Source organism: Protopterus annectens, chromosome 14.part0, assembly GCF_019279795.1.
Source record: "Protopterus annectens isolate FY-2018-M chromosome 14.part0, PAN1.0, whole genome shotgun sequence".
Lineage (NCBI taxonomy): Eukaryota > Metazoa > Chordata > Ceratodontiformes > Protopteridae > Protopterus > Protopterus annectens.
Window position 1 is genome coordinate 557,619,700 of NC_056748.1, and position 22,259 is coordinate 557,641,958.

A 22,259-nucleotide genomic window follows, 5' to 3' on the forward strand; every position below is an offset into this window, starting at 1 on the left:
GAGTAATAATGACATTTGCTTTTATGTTCCTTACATAATTTATGTAGGAAGTGTTATCCTCTAGAATGAGGGAATGAGATAACATGCCATCTGTTTTTGACATATTAGAGCAATTACTGGCTCACATATCCCTCACATAAAGACATGATGCAATGCTTTCACATAACCACAAATCTCACAATTGTACTGATATTTCTACCATCATGCATTTATTCTGTACATTGTCATGTATTATCTGCTGTCAAATGCTCATGTGTTCAACATCTACATTCAGTGATTGTTAGCATTGTTGTGACTTACACTGTAATGCATGAATAATGTGCCACAGTTACATGTCCATTTATATTGTGGAAGTCCTCCATGATCCTTTTCATCTGAGAGGTTGCTTACCACACATCCATCTGATGTAATAAGTTAGTACAGGTGATTTGTCATACTAGTTGTAAGACTTCCACTGTGTTGCTTATGTCATTAGTCGGTAGAGTTGCATCACTTGCTGTTCAGATCCTAACACGGGCAATATTATATGAATGTACTGATGTTATATAAACACTATTGTATCTAATTATTCATATCCATTTTTATGCTGGACAATGAAATATCATCACAGATTGGGAAATGTTTATTCATGGCAAGTCATGATGTGAGTGCCCTGTGGCACGTGTATTGAGTACTGGCTTTTATACCATACCTACACAGATAGACTGTTGTTGCCTTCTAGAACAGTGTGTGTCCTACATAATGGAAAGAGCTTCCTTTATGGCATTCTGACTAAATTTGATTGTTTATATTAAATTCATACCTCCTGTTAACACACACATTCAATTCAGTTATTTGTGACAGCCTGCATTATCTGATGTGCCACATGCATTCAATACTAGGGTCTGGAGACAGCCTTGCATAACAGGGACAGATTTGAATCTGGTAACAGCTGTCTGTCAGACAACAGTGGCTTACACACACTCACACAGCCAGCTTTTTCATAACAGTAGGTCATCAGTACAAGTTAAATGGTATGATAGTGCTGTACATCCTCAAGGGTATTGTTCCTTATATGTGTATTCTGTGGCATCCATGATTGTTATGCATTTTTCTGATATTTATTTATTTAATGTATTTAACATTTTTTTTACCAGGAAAGTCCAGCTTAGAACAAAGCCAATTATCAGTGGAGGCCCAGGGAGAAATGGTCTAGATGCATGTCTTTGTGACGTGGAAGGAAACTTGAGCACCCAGAGGAAACCCACATGAATGCAGGGAGGACATGCAAATGCTGCACAGAAGGCACCCCAGCTGAGAATCAAACCGGAGATCCTCCTGCTGTGAGGTGACAATGCTACCGCTGCACCATTGCACTGTCCTGTTATCTGGAATATCTGTTGATGTGTGTGTTCTAAAAAGACATGATGCAAATGTTCCTTACTCATATGCATTACCTTATTACTAGATAATTATGCTCTATATTGAATGTCTTCCTCCAGACATGTGTCTAATACTGTAATTGTTTCTGTTACAATATACTGCTTAATGGCAAATGTGATTCCATAAACATTTCTTACTGTATAGCATGGAGCAAGACTATCAGGAAATGTGAGCCATCCTCTGATACAACACTTTCTATTGTGCTGCTGCTGATGAGCTAATGTTCTGTTACTGCTCCCTGTAATTGTATGTGAGTATGCTCAGTATTACTATGTCAGATATATTTGCAATCAGCAATGATAAAACTGAACTCCTGACTTGTCATCTGCTCAGTCTTGTAATTGGTCACTTATGTAGCTTGTTTGTTATTGGACTGGCATGTATCATTTACATAACCATACAACACTTGCTTGTCTGTTACATGCTCATAGGTAATAAACCTATTTCCTATTGGTGTCACTGTCATTTCTTTGCACACATGTCCATGTATGAGTTACCTGATATTACAGCTGTAAGGTCCTTTTATTTTGTGTATACATGGTGAGATGGATAATACAACTTAAAAAATCAATTCCCTCTATATACATTCTTATATGCAATAACTGCATTCTATGCATTCATCCCATAATGTATCTTCCTTCTTTGCTAACTGTTAGCTCAAGTCAGAATTTAATTAACATGTATATCATATTGCCACTCCCCTTTGTTACACTGCAGCTTTATGTCCTTATCACATGCTTTATCTGCATGTCTGTTATTATTCACGTGCATAAAGAATAATTGTGTAAAACCTTACCATAACCATAGATGTCCTTCTTTTCCATGTTGTAGTATTCTATACTCTTGGGTTTCCTCCTCTTGCTACCTGAACATCCAGCCAGTATTCAAAAGCTTCCAGTCACTGCTAGTTGCATGGGACGTCTGATGTGGCTAGAGGTACATAGTTCATAAAAGTAATGTCTGCATGCACCAGAACTCAGAAGTGAGCACCCCATTTGGACACCAGCCCCTGGCCTAACTGTGTAAGTTTAGTGTCATCCAAGAAAAGCCAGAAAGTGAACAGGTGGGAAAACAGGGATAGAAGGAATACTGCAAAATGGAAGAAAGGACATCTATGGTTATAGTAAGAGTTTACACAACTATTCTATGTCCTTCTATTCCCATGTTGCAGTATTCTGTACTTTTGTGTGAGTGCCAAAGCTCACTTTGAGGTAGAGGGTGGTGACTTGGAAGAATTCTCCAAAAATCCGTGGAGGATTGCCACTGGCAAATCCAGCCCTGGATCTAGAAATGTGGTCTGATTTGTAATGCTTGGTGACTGTGTGGACAGATGTCCATGTAACTGCCTCTAAAATGGTGGCAGTGTCTAATCCTTTAAAGAAGGCTCCTGAGGAAGCCACAGCCCTAGTGGAGTGTGCTTTAACCTTGGACCCTAAGGATTTCCCATGGCAAGCATAGCAGAAGGTAATGGCCCTTGAAATCCAGGCTGAAATTGTCTGCTTTGTTCCAGTTTTCCCCAGGGTCCTAGGGTGGAAGGAGACAAACAACTGGTCAGACTTCATGATAGACTTAGTCTTGTCTAAGTAGGACCTAAGCTGTCTGTGCACATCAAGGGAGTGTAAGACTCTCTGACTGTCACTCTGAGACTGGGTAAACAAAGTGGGGAGGTGAATAGCTTGCTTTAAGGAAATCTCATTGACCACCTTGGGGATGAAGAAAGGATATGTCCTAAGGTTTACCCTGTCTTTGTGGAAGATGAGGAAAGGGGGAATGGCCATGAGAGCTTGTATTTCAGACACTCTTCTAGCCAATTTCAAAGCCACTAGGAGTACTGTTTTCCATGTGCAGTGTTTCAGAGAAGCCTTGGAGGCTGGTTCAAAAGAGGATAACATGAGCTTCTCTAAAACATAATTCAGGGGGATGGGTTTCCTGGGGTGCCTGAGGTGCAGTATTCCCTTTAGTAAAATCTCTGCAGGCAAGCTGGAAGCCAAAGGGGGTTTTAGAGACAGACAAGCTGAAATGGCAGCCAGATAAGCATTGATGGAGCAGTACCCTAACCCTGTCTGGAGAGGTTCAGACAGGTAGGACAGTACCGGAGGTACCTCACGCTAAAAATGGTCCAAGTGTCTCTAAAGGCACCATATGGAGAATCATTTCCATTTAGATAGATGAGATCTCCTAGTATTTGCTTTCCAGGCCTTCTGCAGGACTGTGAGCATGTCCTCATTGTATAAGTGTCTGTAAGGGATCAGAATTCTATCACCCACAGGGTGAGGTGTAGAGATTGCCAGTGTGGGTGTATTAGAGATATCTTGTCCTGTGTGAGAAGGTCCACTCTGTGCGGTAACTTGTGGCTAAATGCAGGAGGAGGGGGAAACAATCCTGTCTTAGACAAAAGGGAGTCACCAACAAGATTTTTGGTCTGTCCTGCTGAATTTTTGGTAGGACTTTTTGAAGAAGTGGGAAGGAGGGAATCCATACAGAAACATCCCTTCCAGTTGACTGAGAAGGCATTTGTTGCCCTCACCAGAGGACTGGGCAGCCTGGTGCAAAGTGATGGAAGTCATCTGTTCATGGGGGAGGCAAACAGATCTATTTGGGGTGGACCCATCTGTGGACTATGTCCAGGAACACATCATTGTGGAGCATCCATTTGTGGGACTGAAATATGGACCTGCTTACAGGGTTTTTCCTGAGAATTCTGTTCTGAAGGGATGTACACTGCTTGGAGTGTGACTCCCTGTGTTGTGACCAGCTCCCACACTAGAAGAGCTAGCCTGCATAGCAAATATGATTTTATTCCCCCTTGTTTGTTGACATGCCACAGCACTGTGGTGTTGTCAGTGAACAGTTTTAATGGGCCTTGTTTCAGTGAAGACTGAAAGGCCTTCAGGGTCACAACTATTGCTCTCATCTCTGACATTGATATGCTCCTGTTTGGAGGAAACTGGCCAAGTACCTTGCCCTCTTATGGAGCCCATGGTTGCTCCCCACCCCAGGTCTGAAGCATCTGTGTACATTTCCTGCACTGGCAGTGGTACTGGAAGAGGTAGGCCTGGGTTGGTGCTCACCTGATTCAGCCACCATTGAATCTCTTTCTTGAGGCACGGTAAGAAGGGGATCTTGAATTCCAGAGGATGAGAGTGCTGAGTCCATATGAATCTTAGTTACCAATGTAGCTTTCTCATATGAAGTCTTGCCAATGGCAGCATGGGAATGGTCAAGCCCATGTGGCCCAGGAGCCTGAGCTATTGCCTGGCAGTCAACTCTATGGCCTGAAGGACAGCAAGCAGGTACTGCCTTAAGTTTTCCATCTTTTGGGGAGGTAGAAAAGCCTTTGTGATATCTGTCCAGACTCTACACCCCAAGAAGACAAGGTTTTCAAAGAGCGTCAGGTTGGACTTGGGGTAATTTATCTTGAACCCCGGTGCCTGCAGTAGGGGGAGAGAAGTCTGAAGATGGAGTAGGAGGGATTCTTTGCTATCCACCTGAATAAGCAGATTGTCTAAGTAGGGGAAAATTTGAATCCCTTGGGTCTTGCAGAAGGCTACCACTGGTACCAGGCACTTGATGAAGACCCTTGGTGCTGTAGAAAGACCAAAGGGCAAGGCTGAGAACTGATAATGTGAAGAGGCCACAGGCAATCTCAGATATCTTCTGAAACTGGGCCTGATGGGGATGTGAAAGTAGACATCCTTGATGTCCAGGGTAGCCATGAACCCTTGAGGTAAGATCAATGGGAAAAGTGTTTGCAAGGTGAGCATCCAAAAGGTGGGCACTTGCAGGAAGAGATTTAGGTGTGAGAGATCTAGGATTGGTCTTCATGGCCCATCTTTCCTTGGAACTAGGAAGAGCATGGAATCGAATCCTTTTCCTCTTTCTGTTGGAGGGCCAAGTTGAATAGTACCTTGTGCAATGAGGCTGTCTAGAACTGATTGAAAAAGAGGTAACTGTTCTTTGGGTGGCTGAGGTATACTTCTCCAAGATGAAGTAATGACCCAGGTCATAACATAGCCTTTTTCTATTATGGATAGGACCCACTTGTCTGTGGTGATGTTTTTCCACACAGGGAGACAGTGAGAGAGCCTTAATAACAGGGGAATGGAGATGGGAGAGTTTTCAAGAGTGGCAAGTAGTCACAGACTACCTGCCCTGTCTTGAAATTGCAGCTTCCGAGTGGAAGTCTGTCCAAGCCAGGAGGAAGTAGCTTGCTTCCTGGCAGTTTTTCTGGGCCTAGAAGGAGGGGTGGGAGCAGAATGCTTCCTGATAAATTGGGTTTTTGAAGGGTAATTTCTATGGAACTTGGGCATAGTAGACATAAACAGGTGCTTAAGGTCCTGTAGCTCTTTCCCTTTTTGTTATAGACTTTTGAATAAATCTGCTACTTTGCTCCCAAAAAGAGCTGAGATGCCTAAAGGTGCATCCAAAAGCTTGTCCCAGATGTCATCTGGTAGGGGCTGTAGCCTTAGCCAGGAATATCTTCTAATGACAGTTGCTGATGCAGCTGACCTTGCAGAAGCTTCTGCAGCATCGTAGCTGCACTTAATGGAGTGCCTAGTGACCTGAGAGGTTAGGGAAATAAGGCTAGGCAGTTGAGCTTTGGTAGATGAGTCTGGGATATCAGACAATTGTTTGTTGGCCTTTTCCAAAAGAGCTAGGGTATACTTGGACATGTGGGTTTGATAATTTATTGCCCCGAATGCCAAAGTGGAAGATGTGTAGACCTTCTTCCCAAGGTATTCCATGTTCTTGCTATCTTTCTCAGTAGGCAGAAGAGAAGAGGGTGGAAGTAGCTTGGAAGCCTTACCCGCTGAAACAGAGACAGTGCCAGGGTCAGCAGCAGGGCACCTGAACAAAAAATCAGGGACTTTGTAGAATCTGTCAGGCCTGCTGGGTGCAGGAGGCTGGGAGTCTGGGTTAAGAGATGCTGCAGTGAATGCATCAAGAAAGGCTTACAGTACTGGGGTATACTTGAAGGGGCAGGGGCGTCCATCTGAAGGAGTTTGTAGTATCTTTTCTGTACTTTTGTCATCTCAGAGGAGTCCCATTTGAAATGCTCCCTCATCTTAGCAATGGTCTCCCCAAAGGTGAGATCCTCAGCTGGAGAGTCTGCTTCAGCAGATTCTTCCTCTGACTAGAGGGAAGGGTAACTGTGAGACACAGGAGAGTGAATCCTCTGAGGAAGACTCAGAGGATTCCTCCATGTCCACCTGACAGGTGTCTATCGCCTGGTGCCTAGGGCTCATCACAAGGGACCCACTAAGGAGGAGGGTAAAGGAGTAGCAGGCCTTAAGGCCATGAAGTCATTGTATAAACTCTGTGAAGAGGCCTGTTAATCAGGCTAGTTTTCTGTTGGGGAAGTATTATTTTTTCTTCTCCTTCTTTTTTAGAAAAGGCCTAGTGGGTATCTGGGTCAGGGTAGGCCTGGTGTTGCTTAGTAGCATAGTAGGGGAGGGGGGGTATCTGTCTGGGCAACTGGTGCAAGCTGAAGTTCCCACCTCACTGTCGGAATCCAAAGTCTGTGGTACCTCCAAGGACATGCCTTCCACTCACGGTTCTGCAGCTTCTGCATTGGTACCCACTGTACCCATATCAGCGGTGGACGATCATTCCTCCAGGCTGACAGCCACAGAACAGATGTCAGGTGGTGGAGATGCAGCTACAACTTCAGGACTAGAAGTTTTGGCCTCTTTCTTGGGTGGCTCAATGGGCTGACTGGACAGCCCCTCCATACCTAAGGCTAAGCACATTAATCACTGATTTTCCAGCTATAGGTTCAATGTGTGCAATCTGCAATATGCAGGGTTTTTGGGATGAAGGCCTTGCAGATGGGGCAGGCCTTACAGTCGTGCTTAGGCCCTAAACAAAAGTGAGAGAGCTTGTGGGCATTTTTATGGGAAATCTGAAGGCCGCATTTGCACTTGTCCTTCCTGGATGTCATGAACCCACAGAAACATGCAGTGACCCGAAAAAGAAAATGTCCCCAATAGGGTACTTATATTCTTACTCTGATGGATGGTACGGCAGGAACAGCTGACATTCAACTGGTGGCAGAGAAGTTCTTTGGCCTGGTGCATGCAGACATCACTTTTATGGCCCACGTACCTCTTGCCATGTCAGATGTCCCACGCACTTAGCAGTGACTGCAAGCTTTTGAATACTGGCTGGACATTCGGGTAGCAAGAGGAGGAAACCCATGAGTACAGAATACTGTAACATGGGACTAGAAGGACATCTGTGGGATCGGCATTCATACTATTTATTATTACATCAATATTACAGGTTATATGTCAGTAATGCTTCTTATACACTTGCCTGAGGGGATATAAGTACACTTTAAACATTTCCCATCTCAAAAATTACCACATCATTATAACACATGTCTGTGTACCAAATTCTCCATTTTTTTTGTATTGTTTCCTTGTACTTGCCCTCAATATGTCTGGCTAGAGTACATGCTCATATCTAAGCATTGACTATGTGCTATCCATTTTGTTTACATTATGTGCTGCTGCTTGCAAGCACTTTTCCATGGCTACAAACACTATTTCTGGCCACAGAATGGTGCTGCTTGCAATTGTCTATGCACAATGAGTAGCAGGCATATTCAATTAGCTCTGCTGCTCATCGTGCTAACATGCTTAAATCATGTAGGCTTAGCGAGAAGCCTACATGATTGATAATGAATCCAAGGGACGGACACACACAAACACACACACATACACACACACACACACACACACACACACACACACACACACACACACACACACACACACACACACACACGCATGCACATGCACACACACACACACTCTAAACACACACACTAGTATAACTCCTCACTACCTTCTACTTCTACCTCCCAGGCAGATACACTGTCACACATACTCTCAGACATGTAGTCACTTGCATACACTCTTGCATAGGCCTCCTGGCCCTACTTCACCACTAAACTTTCCAGTACTTACCTCTGCCACGATGGATGAACACACTTTGGTCAAGTTCACTACTGAGACTTGTGAGGAGTGGTAGTGCTAATTTACATGATGTCCTCAGGCAGACAGTTCCGAGGTGGAGAGTACATGGCTAATTAGTATATGCAACCAAAAAAGAAGAAAAAGCCAGCACACAACATCTCCTGTGGTTGTTACAAAACACTTTTATTCCATGACCGATAGTCAACAATACACCAGTATGGTTATACTGGTTTCGGCAAAAGCCTTCTTCAGCAACCAAACTTGAAAAGATAAAAAGATGTAACTAAAATTGACATCTCCCTTATGTGTGGTGTCTGATGACGCCCTCTAGTGCACATAAGAAATACTACCATATCAATAGTAATACATATCATATGAATTTAAACAATTATTGTCATGTTACCAACATGATTAACTAAACAAAACCAATAGCACTTTGTGTTGATACAAATATACAGTTTTATGTGAAGATGTTTCCGAATTGGTCATTTAACCCAGGAGAAAAAAGGGCCCCCAATTTGATAATCCACATTTTCTCTTTATTTGTTAACATTTCATGTAGTGTGTGAGCCTCTTTATTCCTGAACCTAATATGGTCAATAACCATGAAACTAAAAAATCCCGTTGGATGTTTAAACATATGTTTAAATAGAGAACTCAAACCTTTCTTGTTTTTGATGTCACTTAGATGTTCCCCAACCCCTATTTTATCTGGTGAGGATTCATCATCCAATACCAATTGGGAGAATGGCCATACCGGAGTCTCGCCTGTTCCCAAGAGGAACAATTTGGAGCAGAGTTTGGCAGGGGGAATCCCTTTAGACATAAGTCTCAGAGACGAGAGGGCAGGAAGCATAAAAAACTCTATGGATGGGAGATTCTTCAAAACATGACCAAAATTTAGATACTAAAGTGAATAATGTGCACAATATATCTTCTGTTAGATTGGATGAGCTACAACTGGAGGTGCTAAATAAAGGTTTAAGCTTTGTGCCAGGCTTCTTTGTCCAGGAGTATCATTTCACACAAGATATTGTGAATTTCTGTCGTAATCTTAATTTAAAATCATTTTTTCACAATTCTGAGGGGAGTAAGATGTGCTCTTTTGAATTTAGAAACTTTCGCTTCAGGTCTTCAACATTTAAGCCACCTATGCTACCCATTGTACAAATTTTTCAGAATGAAGTTCTTAGGGATTTGCATTTACATTTGAACAAACAAGACATGGTGAAGGACAATTTGGATAAACAGCAAAGATTATGTGTTGAAAATATTATCAATAATAAGGAAATTGTCATTGTGTCTGCAGACAAGGGTGGAGCAGTGGTGGTTCAAAATTTGGTGGACTATGAAGTGGAGGGTGAGTGTCAACTATATAATAAATCTCATTATCAGGAAATGGTTGTTGATCCAACCAACAAGTTTAAACAGGATATTGATCACTTCCTCAATCTAGCAGAAGATGAGGGCATTATCACTAAGGAAGTCTGTTTTCATTTTAAGGTAGACCATCCTAAAAAACAGTATATCTACTTTTTGCCCAAGATCCATAAGGATTCCCATAGACCACCCAGTTGACCGATTGTTTCAGGCAGAGGCTCTTTGACTGAGCCTTTGTCTGAATTTCTCACTTTATATTTAAAACCATTACTATCATTGATACGGTCCAGAATACAGGACATGACCCAGTTTCTCTCTATTATATCCGACATGCAATTGGAGTCCGACTGGCTCTTATGTACTTTAGATGTCACCTCCTTGTACACCAACATCCCCCATTGGGCAAGACTTATGGCCTTGCAATATTGGCTAGATCAAGCCAATATGTATAAACCAGGCTTTAATACTCCTAATTTGCATGGCAGAAATGGTCCTGACCCACAACATTTTTTATTTTAAAGATAGGTGTTTTTGGCAACTTCAAGGTACTGCTATGGGGGCTTCTTTTGCCCCCATTTATGCGGACCTATTTATGGCGTACATGGAGGAACAATTGATATATGACATCAGTCAACATATATATATATATATATATATATATATATATATATATATATATATATATATAAATGAAATGGATATTTGGAGGAGATTTCTTGATGACTGTTGGTTGGTGTGGAGAGCAGATGAGGAATTCCTTTTGGAATTTTTGGAATATTTGAATTGCAATATGTGGGATGTTGAATTTAAGTTGACTTACTTTAGATCAAATATCACTTTCTTGGATGTGGCAGTTAGAAGAACAGATTTGGACACTTTGGAGAGTGAAGTATTTAGGAAGTTTCCACAATTCAACACCCTATTACATGCTACAAGTTTCCACCTACAACATGTCATCAAGAACATCCCCAAATCACAATTTCTCTGTATCAAGAGAATTTGTTCAAATTCCTCCACGTACGACCATCACCGATGAGATTTAACATCTAGGTTTAAGAATAGGGGATATCAAGTGGGTGACATCACTAGGGCAAGTCGGTTTGCCAATCAACAGGGTAGATCGCAGTTGTTGTCATATCGGGTTCGGGATACTGAAAAATCACAGATACTCAGATTAATTACAACTTATGGGAGAAACACCAATAGTTTTATGAATATCATTCATAGACATTGACATCTATTAAGATCAGATGATACTTTAAACAACTATATTGGTGATCGATGTTTCTATTCTTTTCGGAAGGGGCGGTCTTTGGATCCTTATTTAGCCATTACAAAAGCATCCATGACAAAGGTTCAGGTTTAACTAAACAAATGACAATGATTGGTCAATTGATATTGGGTTGTTATCCATGTGGTCATTGTATTTATTGTCCAAGAGTGTTGAAGTCAAATAGTTTTACATCCCAGAATTCTCCACATGTATACAATGTCCCATTTTTGCCAATTGTAACACTACTTGGGTTATTTATTTAGCCCAATGTAGTTGTCGGGCATTTTATGTGGGACAAACGTCCCGACCCTTTAAAATAAGGGTTGGGAAACATCTAAGTGACATCAAAAACAAGAAAGGTTTGAGTTCTCTATTTAAACATATGTTTAAACATCTGACGGGATTTTTTAGTTTCATGGTCATTGACCATATTAGGTTCAGGAATAAAGAGGCTCACACACTACATGAAATGTTAACAAATAAAGGGAAAATGTGGATTATCAAATTGGGGGCCCTTTTTTCTCCTGGGTTAAATGACCAATTCTGAAATATCTTTACATAAAACTGTATATTTGTATCAACACAAAGTGCTATTGGTTTTGTTTAGTTAATCATGTTGGTAACATGACAATAATTGCTTAAATTCATATGATATGTATTACTATTGATATGGTAGTATTTCTTATGTGCACTAGAGGGCGTCATCAGACACCATTCATAAGGGAGATGTCAATTTTAGTTACATCTTTTTATCTTTTCAAGTTTGGTTGCTGAAGAAGGCTTTTGCTGAAACCGGTATAACTATACTGGTGTATTGTTGACTATCGGTCATGGAATAAAAGTGTTTTGTAACAAGCCACAGGAGATGTTGGGTGCTGGCTTTTTCTTCTTTTTTGGTTGGATACAAAACTTTGCAGTGCACAAGCCGTTATTGCAGGTATTTTTCCACTAATTAGTATATGCCTCTCACCCAGACCACCTCATTAACACATATCATACAGCACAGCCACAGAGACAAACCTACATGGTTCTACATATCTTGTATACACCTTGTGATAACTTTTATGACTCCAACCCTGTGTGTGTGCGTGTGTGCTTGTGTGTGTGTGTGTGTGTGTGTGTGTGTGTGTGTGCGCATTGTGTGTGGGTGAGTGAAAGTGGGGCGGTGCCTGTGTTTCCACGATGTGGCCATCAACTCTGTTAATTACAGTTTCCATCATATGTTCACCAGCTCTATTAATTACAACAGCAAATGCTGATGTGCACTTTGTGGTAGTTAACATGGTTCAAAAACATGCAAATTAGCCTGCAATGAGGTATTTCCTCACTGAGGCTGATGGGTCTCTGAATCACAAAATACTACATTGTGGAAACAGAGCCTTTATACCACAGGCTGTATGACTCACACTGGGACTTAATGAATTCCTGAGCATGTCAATCCAACAAACCTCTTGATTAAAAACTGTAATACAAAAGAACAAAAATTCAACAGAAGTCATGCTTTCTCTCTCTTCTAAGAAAGTACTGAAGGCTTTATCAACATGGCATTTCACAGATGCATTTATAGCCAAATGCCATGCTGATAAGGCTTTATCAGCATGGCATTTCACAGATGTGAATGTAATTGACTAAAAAACACAGCACAACCTTCACCAAACCAATAAAATATGTACAAACTGACCGGACTCGACCTGAATAAAATACTATTAGTTTTAATAGATTAAAACACAAAATATAAATGCTTTTATCTCTCATGGAGACTTGAGAGATGAAAGTGCTTATGTATTGTGTTTTAATCCATTAAAACTAATAGTATTTTATTCACGTTGAGTTTGTATAAATGCAGATGTAGTCATCATTTGCAGTCATTTGTAGGACGAAAGATTCCTAAATCCTTGTGAAGTTTGCAATTAAAAATACCACAGTACCAAAAATGTTAATATTTATGGCAATTTTTCTTACCAAGTTGTACTGACATGTGGGTAAACGTATTTAATTAGACAAAGAATGAGCAAAATTCCCTGTAAGATATATTTGATCTCTCATCAAAATTGCTGCTGTAATATTACTTTGACACAGTTCCCACAGCTGAGTTCCAAAATGCTGTTTTCACAACACTGCAACACTGAGAACAGCACAATTTTGCAAAAATCACACAGAATACTATATATGTATATATATTTTACAAATGCAACTATTTATTGCTACACATAGTACAAAATGAGAAACTACAAAAATAAGAAATGACACTGATGTCACAGAGGAAATTCATATTATATGAGCTTCATCTGTATTTCATAGGCAGGTATCTTCACTCTTCATCTGGTCCCTTCTGCAACCAAATAAAACAATATTTGTAAAAATACAGATTTTAATCATGATGGATGTTAATTCAGCTAAAGACAAACAAATAAACAAACAGGAACAAATACTATGTTAGCAATTATCTCAGATGATACAGTTTATGTATAGAGTGCAGCTTCACCTTAGAACTCTACTTAATGATTTAATCACAGGGAGGGGATGAAAGCCTCCACAATGTACTAACACCAAGATGTGAATGACAATAAATAATGTACAAAAATTTGTTACTACCTAAGTAGATTATGGAATGATATTTACCTTGTTATGCATGCATCAGCTGACAGTAAAATACTTACAGTTCTAGAAGCCTTGAGGTTTTGCACCCACTGGCTAGCACCAGCCTCTTGGTAGAGGGGCAAAACAGCCTTCTATGATGCAGGCTCAGGAGTTAGCAGGGCAATTCAGGCAGCTAAGCATATCTGACAGACTGAATCAGATTGAGAATGTGTTGGTCAGGCCTGCCTCCTGTGGTTGAGGGGTATAAACTTAAATGGGGTGACTGATACTGGTAGTTCTTACACAAACCTGAGTAATGTGACATAAGACATTAAGGAATGCAAGCAGCAGTATGTCTGCTGTTGTGATGTCACTTTACACTTTGTGAAAGAAGCTGATTGTAAATGACGACAGCCTTTCCTCCATCAACAACTGTTTTAGAGAAAGAGCAAACCCATAAAATGATCAGGCTATGTAAACAGGAGCTCCTGTCTTTCACCCCCACCCTCTGCCTGAAAGTGGACAAATATTTTATGATACTGATTTTAATAACAGCATGGGCCTGTCAGTTCATTATTGAAACTCTTTTCAGATACAGTTATGTGTTACAATAAGAAAATAAAATATAAATACCAAAAAACAGAGGAAATTCAAAATAAATGCATATAGCTGGAATAGATTTCAAATGCAGATATAAATAGAAAAAGAAGGTAAGAACATCTGTTGATAAAAGTAAGCAAAACATACAACCATCAGACAGCAATTATTAAAAATGACCTTAGTTACCAAGCTTAATTTAATCGTATAGACTTAGTAGGTAACCAGATAACTTCATCCCTTCAAATCATGTAATATGTTTACTTATAAAGGAATATGAAGCTGGTTGGATTACCCCACCACTGCTCAGTGAGACGTCAGTCTTCACGTCCATGATCCAGATTCTCCAATGTTCCCTAATTTGGTTTGCTGCTTAGAAATGTGGCTGCATTTGCCCTTTTAGCATGTTTTTCTTTTCCTAATGGTTGTGCAGCTATATTTTTGGTATATTTAAGTGCAAGTCTATGTGAGGCAAGTCTCCTTGATGAGTACACATCTTCCTAGCAAAATCATTTTTTCAGTGCTGTACAAAGAAGTGTGTTAGGGAGTTATGCTTCAATCTTTTTTGTTTCACAAATTCGTTTTTTGCATGGTCGGGAATTGATCAATACAGCTAAGGGTGTTTTGACTGCCTGTGTTAAGAGGTGTTCATATGTTCAAGTAAGTAATTTAATCAGTTATGTTAGCTGCCAAGGTTATAGACAGGGGAAGGGAGAACTATTCATCTGGTTACTCCAGAATGGAAGTCACTAGGGAGTTTTAATTTAGATGATGCCTTAGGCAGGTTCATAGGTTCACAGCCTAGCCAAAGGATTACCATGGCATCGTGCCACCCAACCTTAGTTCCCAGTGCCTCTGTCGAGTAGAGCCACTGGAGTTATCCACAGGTTGAATTTTCTATTTCCCATCCACTCATCAAGATTTTTCTTGAAGAGGGTCAGCGAGATGCTCTGTTTGACATGTATGGGAAATCTATTCCATAGCATGGGCAGTTTCTGGGTTAAGAACCTGTCCCTCCAGTATGTTCTGTTGATTGTGGTAATGAGCGTGTGGTATGGGGGGATTGGGATTTCTTTAGATATAGCATTTCTAACAGAACTGGGTCAGACATAGCTTTGTAAGTCAAGCAGAGATCGCCTATAAGTAGGCAATATGAGACAGAGAATAGTTGGAGTTTTTTGAGTCTGTCAATATAGGACAAGTGTTTAAGGTCTAGGATCCTCTTTGTACTTGGTACTTTTGCAGCCTCTCTAGTTGTTGCAGGTGTCTAGTGAGGTACATGCCAAATGGGGCATTATAGTCAATGACTGGCCTAATGAGGGAAGAGCAGAGGGAGACAATGACCTCTTTCTTCCTGGATACAAAACCGTTAGTGATGAGATGTGCCATATAGAAGGACTTTCTGACCACAGTGGCAATGTGGTGATCAAAAGAGAGGTTGCTGTCAACCTGTGCTCCCAGATCTCTTTTAACGCCTTCTGTGTTCAGTGGACTATCATCAATGTGGTAATTCATGGGAACTGGGTTTTTCCCAAAGGTGGTGAAAGCAGAGAAGAAGTGGAGGATCTAATAATGTAGAGAATGCCATTGCAAAGCTTATTTTCCTTAATGGATCACTTTGCTTCAACTATTGAGTCTATGGGATTGCATGGTAAGAGATAGCTGTGAACAAACAAAGAAGTGAAGGATTACTTGAGAATTTTGGAAAGAGAGAGTTGAAGAAATGTGAGGCAGAAGTTTAAGCTGATTAGTATGAAACTGAAACAGCTGATTAATAGCAATGTCCTTTCAACACTGTTGAGTAAACATCCCACTGGAGAAAGAGAGAGAGAGACCCATAGTGAAGCTTATAAGGAGTGGAATGCAAGACAGATATGCAGATTGTATGTCCTGGCACTTACAGTGTGAAAGGTATTGAAGACAGAAATAATGATGAGCAAGAAGATGGCATAAAAAACAGCCATGAAAACCCCATTCCACAGGAAGGCATGGTCTCACAGAGATGGACATGAATGATGCTGTAGACATTAGGCAGATTTTCCATGGGTATCTCTGGTGTCAATGATTATTTATTGCACAGTAGCTTCACCCCATTTTCCAAGAAATAGTCAAACAGTTCTAAGGTAAAAACTAGATACACTGCCTAAATGGAACAACAAATGCCTTGTGAAATGATGGATTTTGTTAGTTTTATGTAAGAAACAAGTTTTTAATTCCCTTAAGGCAGTCTACAGTAACAGTAAAAAACAAACAGTATGCTTAATAACCTAAATATTTGAGTACAAAATAAATACACAGTCCCAGTGATCTGTACCCTTTTTGAGAAGGTACACAATCTCTGACTGTGAATTTGGTACAAAATATAATACTGCCAAACTTTGCTTTTCTCCAAAAAAAAATATCAACCACAAATTGCATTTTCCTCTCATGTATTTACGACCCTAAACATAAATGAGAGACCCTTTCTGTACACTAATTTCAATTTAAGAAAACAATGAAAATTTTAAGAACTACAATAAACTGTTTCAGCTTGTGAGTGGTTAACACATACAGTGCCCCAACAAGTCATAACACTTTTGTTTTGCTAGCAGTGATTATATGATGACCTTGTACTTTCATGCACAAGATGCAAAAACAATGAAACACAAAATAATTTTGCCCATGCTGTCCTTAGCATTGATAATGCTTTCCAAGTTCTCTTGAATTCTTTTTGTCACTAAAACAGGCTCCTCTCCCTCTGTGGAAGCATGCATGCACTCCGGAGTAAAGGAAATAATGCAACCTCATCCTAAAAATGAGCTAGAAATCTTTTTTTAAAAAGAATTGTCCAACTGCAATGTCTTGCAGTAATTCTGTCTCATGGAAAATGTTTAAATCTTCTCCTTTGTCACCACTGTGGCATGTGTCATCACCTTTGCTGGTATTCCAGCCAACCACAATGCTTATATACATAGACTGAACCTAACAGAAAGCATTCTCAGTCTGCAGGTCAGATCTGAAAGAACAGTTCAATAGTCAGCAATTACTCAAAAAACAAAAACTTGCAATTGTGGCTTGGCTCTTTCTTGAAAGTTTAACCTGCTGTTTCACAAGCTAGGGCCAAGCTAATAGTCAGGCTCGAGCTGGCTCTGGCTTGCCCTGCTCTATTTGAGAGTCAGTAATACAGGCAGAGCAATCTCTGTGTAGAAGGTCATAATCCCTGGCAGCAAGTAAAGTATGTAGTCCTGAGTTATTAATTATGTTTGAGCTATGAAAAATTGGAAAAACAGAGGGCCCATTAATAAGCCTTGTGAAGTACCCTGTATAAGCCAAAATATGAGCTAACATTGAGCTATTAAGTACTTTAAAGGAACTGCTGTTGAGGGAGTTGGCCAATCACTTTTTTACTGTTTCGAAGATCAAGATTGAGATCTTAACTATTATGAACTTTTTTTTCTCTTTGTATAAGAAGTGCTGATTTTTAGTGAATTTGAAGAAGTCAGTGGAACAATAGGTAGGATGTTGTGACAGGTGACAGCTTAGTGCCTTAAAACCATGAGTTGTTTACATCCAGAAAATCAGAAGAAGGGTACTATAAGTACTGAGGGTTAAGGTTGCATGCTGGCAACATGTTACCTCCTCTTGATATGTGTCTGAGTTTAATACAGACAGTTTCCAACTGCATGCTATATAGCTGTTTCTCATGGCGAAGCTTTCAAATCTCCCTCATAAAGTGATACTAGTAGCTATGGTCTTCTTCCACCAAAATATTTTTTTACAAAATATTTAAGGAGTATTGAAATTCCTGTTTTAGTTTTTGCTGTAACTCTGGAGCTCATTATTTAGTCTAGTTGGTGTAGGACGGAATAAAGAAGGCAAAGGAATTGTTGTTTGTGTGAAACATACCGGCAATGCACATTGCCCTTACAAATCTGTAATCAATTTACACTGTAAAATTAGAGTTTGTAAGAACATGGTTATATCATAATGTTTTGATAAAATGTGCATATAAATTATGAGTAGATTCATTTCTGAAAAGAATGATTAAAAAATAATATCTACTACCTTAACACCAACATCACGGCTTTTAGCCCTGAGTTTGTTGACTTGAGACTCGGCAATATCAGCCCGTTCCTCAGCTTCCTCAAGTTCATGCTGAACTTTCCGGAATCTGGAGAGGTTGGTATTGGCTTGTTCCTCCTATAAACAGCAAAATAATGAACACATCACTGTTAAAGATGGAAGTGGTAGTACTAAATCTAATGATTTAGGCTAGATTTAAAATAATAAAATCAGGATTTCACAAAAAAAACTACATTCTTTGTCAAAGTCTATGAAAGCAGTTCCATACAATACTGTTTCTTAACTGTACATTATGCAAGCAATTTAGGAAATTAGAAATAATATAGTTAAATAGGAAACAAAGGAAAGAAATGCCATATGACTGTGCAAAAAATTTTTCCATACACATCCACCATGAATTGAAGCTACATTAATTGTAACCCATTTAATTGTTTCACGTGAAGTCAGAACAGCCATTTATCTGAAAACATATTATTTTTACTTTAAAAATTGCATTTTAGCTTAGCCCTAAATATAATGCCATCATAAATATAAAGTAACAAAAGACCGGTGTTTCTAATTATCATATTATCTTGATGTAAAAATAAATTAGTAATATCAACTAATACATTGATTTCATCATAACAGTTTCCTTACTGATGTTGCAATTTTAATTCTGTCCCTGTATAACTGTGTAAAATGTATTTAATTTGTTAGGTTGTATATGTATATGTTGTTGGTTGGGTTAGACGCTGGGTTAAGACCCATTTTAAGACTACAGGAAAACTTTTGCAGAACCAAAATGATATCAGTCCAAATGTAAAATATTAAGCACCTATGTTAGTGGTAGTCTATCTAAGGCCACTCTATGCATGCACATACCAATAAAACTTAGTATATTCATATGTGTAAACTTATGGGCCGGAATGTTTTTCACAGGTTAGCCATACTGTTTTACAACAGTTGAACTTTAAGGAGAACAAAGACTGAATAATATCACCGTAACAAAGTATGTTTTTTCTAGAGTATACATTTTGTGCTTGCCATGAGGAAAGATGGGACTTTACATCTGAATAAAGATTTTGATTTGATTTTTTTTAATATCACTAGGTAGCATATTTTAAATATTACCTACAAAGCTAGGGAAAACATCATCGCTATAATGGCTGCTGCTCATAGATTTACACAGGAGAAGAACACATGAAGACTGGAGTTGCCAAGGGACAGGTTAGTAATGGAAGTTATAATGAAGAATAAGTGAGATAGACACATTTGTATGAGAAGAGAAGAACTTATGGGATTAGAATTTTGAGGAATTGGAGAGTCAGTTTAGGTCAGGGAAAAAATAATTGTAATATGGTCTGAAAAATGCCAGAGGTACAAATTCAGAATGCTCATAGTAGACCTATAAGAGGATTGTGCATTTGGTTGAGGAAAAACCCCACATAATTATTGATCCATACAAGAGATCAGGGAAGAGACAAGAAGTGAGGTGACTAGATGCATATATTTTAGCAGTATGTAGTTTTGACAGATGAAAGGTCTGGCAATCTACTTAAGTTCCCTGCTTGACTATGTCATCACTTCTATAGATGGTGACAGCTGTAGCTGTTCATGGGGCGTTCCATATAAGGACCAGATGCAACTCAATAACAGTGAGTGGATGGATATAGTATTTGGACTCTGTGTAGAACTTTTTTAGTTGGTAACCATTTTTTATTGTTGAGGCAACATGTGGATCTAGCCTGAGAAAGTAGTTAAGATTTATAAAGGAAGCATTCATTTGAACTACTGTTGGTGATAGTAACAGCAAGTGTTACATGAGTAATGATTCTTATATGTGGTAGTTTAGAAAAGAATAGACTTATTTTGTTTGGTATTAGTAGAAAATGGAAGTGATTTAACCATTTGTCCTATTTATAACAATTTTCTTGAGGAGAAGTTTATTTATTTAAATGTATTTATTTATTGAATTTGTTTACCTCGATAGTCCATTTGAGAGAAAGCTGCCCCTTTTCAGCAGAGGCCCAGAGAGGAAACCTCCAGAAAAATTCCAATATTACATAAAGAAAATAATAAAGAGAGGTACAGAAGTAATTAATAAATATACAGAATTTAAGCAGAGTATCATTAATTAATAACAGCATCATATAATGAGCTTTGAAACTTTTTCTGTGGTGAAAAGTTCCAGAAAGAAATACATAAAGAACATAGTAAAGAGTGATATACAAGTAATCAACAGAGGTATAGAAGTAATCAACAAATACACAACATTTAAACATAATATCAATAACAGCAGCATCTAAACAGTTATGAAGCATATTTGGAAAAGAAGGAGATGGAGGATTAATATTAAGAGATGACAGAGAAAGTCTGAGCAATGGTAAAAGAATTACCTCTACATAGTAGGGTAGTGTCATTGACATATTCCATAATGGTAATATTGGGATAATGGAAGTCACAGCATCGTATAAAGGATGAATCAGAGTGGTCACCTTTATTAGCTAAAAAGTCAGTTGAGTAAGAAGACTTCCATTTATCGTACATGAATGGCATTTTAGACATCAAGACCAAAACTGGACACAACCACCACGATGTTATAAAACCAGTGTTTAATATCGAAGTAAAACAAAATAGGATAAAATAAGCACTTTCACATGCTACACAGGCATGCTTCTTCAGATTTCACAAACACATTTTCAAACAGTTCTTAAATACTAACTGCACAACCAAATAATTGGATAATAGATTCAATAATTGATTGATTGAACAAGCAATATGTTTTAAGGCAACCAGCTCCTAGCTGAAAGCCAGATAGAAAGTAAATCACATGTAATGAAATATGTGTATGTATTCTGAATACAAAAGATACAATATAATAAAGTAATAAATAACTGAATAAAAATTGGTTTGAAATAATGATTTAAACAAAGCATACTTTACAACATCATACTACACTAACTGATATAGAGAAAGTATATAAAATATATCCAAACACTATTTACTAAAATGCATGCATTGACGTACATCTAAACCCAGGGCATAGATTATTTAGTTCCTTAGACATATCCAGCGCTTATAATTCATTACCTCTTAAAACATTAGTGGATGGAATATTAATAATATGTATAATATATAACATAAAAAATATATATATATATATATATATATATATATATATATATATATAGTTGAATCCAAAAGTACATCTAAATACGTGCATCCAGTATTGGTTTAATGCTAATAGATTGGTTGAGCCCTGGTTCTACATGTGCTCTCATTCTGATGATCCATTCAAGCTCAACAGATTCCAAGTTGTTTAGATTACTACCCCCTCGTTTATTCTGCAGTATCATCTGTAACACCCTGAACCTAAAAGTAAGACCTACATGTAAACTAACATGTCTGGCCAGAGCGTTCTGGGTGCTCATTTTCCTAATATCATATGCATGATTATATATTCTGTCTTTTGACCTCCTCGCTGTCATGCCCACATAAAACCCTGTATATTTTGTGCATGTAGCTAAATAAATTAGGTTCTTACTATCGCAGGTAGCATAAAACTTAGGTTTAAATTCAAACATCATGGTAGGGTGGACAAAACATTGTTCAAATGTTATATATCTACACATGTTGCATCTCATACAACAAAAAGTACCCATTTTATTTATATTTAATATATTGATTCTATCTTTTTTGTGTTCCTTACATAGTAGCCTTTTTAAGTTCTTACTATTTCTATAATTAAATCTTGGTTTATGTCCCACTATATTCAATGTTTTAGCATCTTTAGTGAGTACACTCCAATGTTTGCTAATTATGTCCACCACTTTCCTATTGTCATTAGTATATCTCATAATGAACGGAGTTATAGTATCATAGCTCCCTCTTGGTCTACTATTTGCATGAGTCATGGTAATTTTAATATTCTCATTTATATTATCCATAATAGAGCATCTAACTTTATTTATCATAGAATCATTATA

At 38.7% G+C, this 22,259-nt stretch overlaps 1 protein-coding gene across 1 annotated transcript in view; it reads right to left on the bottom strand.

Moving 5' to 3' along the window:
- Positions 1 to 13,223: 13,223 nt before the first annotated feature.
- LOC122789100 (myosin heavy chain, skeletal muscle, adult-like) overlaps positions 13,224 to 22,259 on the bottom strand; it is a 145,067-nt gene continuing 136,031 nt past the window's right edge. Inside the window, exons 40-41 of the mRNA XM_044056299.1 lie at positions 18,277 to 18,411; positions 13,224 to 13,387 (exon numbers count right to left, since the gene is read on the bottom strand). Of these exons, the coding sequence (XP_043912234.1) occupies positions 13,367 to 13,387; positions 18,277 to 18,411 (156 nt within the window). The 3' untranslated portion in view covers positions 13,224 to 13,366. The remainder of the gene's footprint in view (positions 13,388 to 18,276; positions 18,412 to 22,259) is intronic.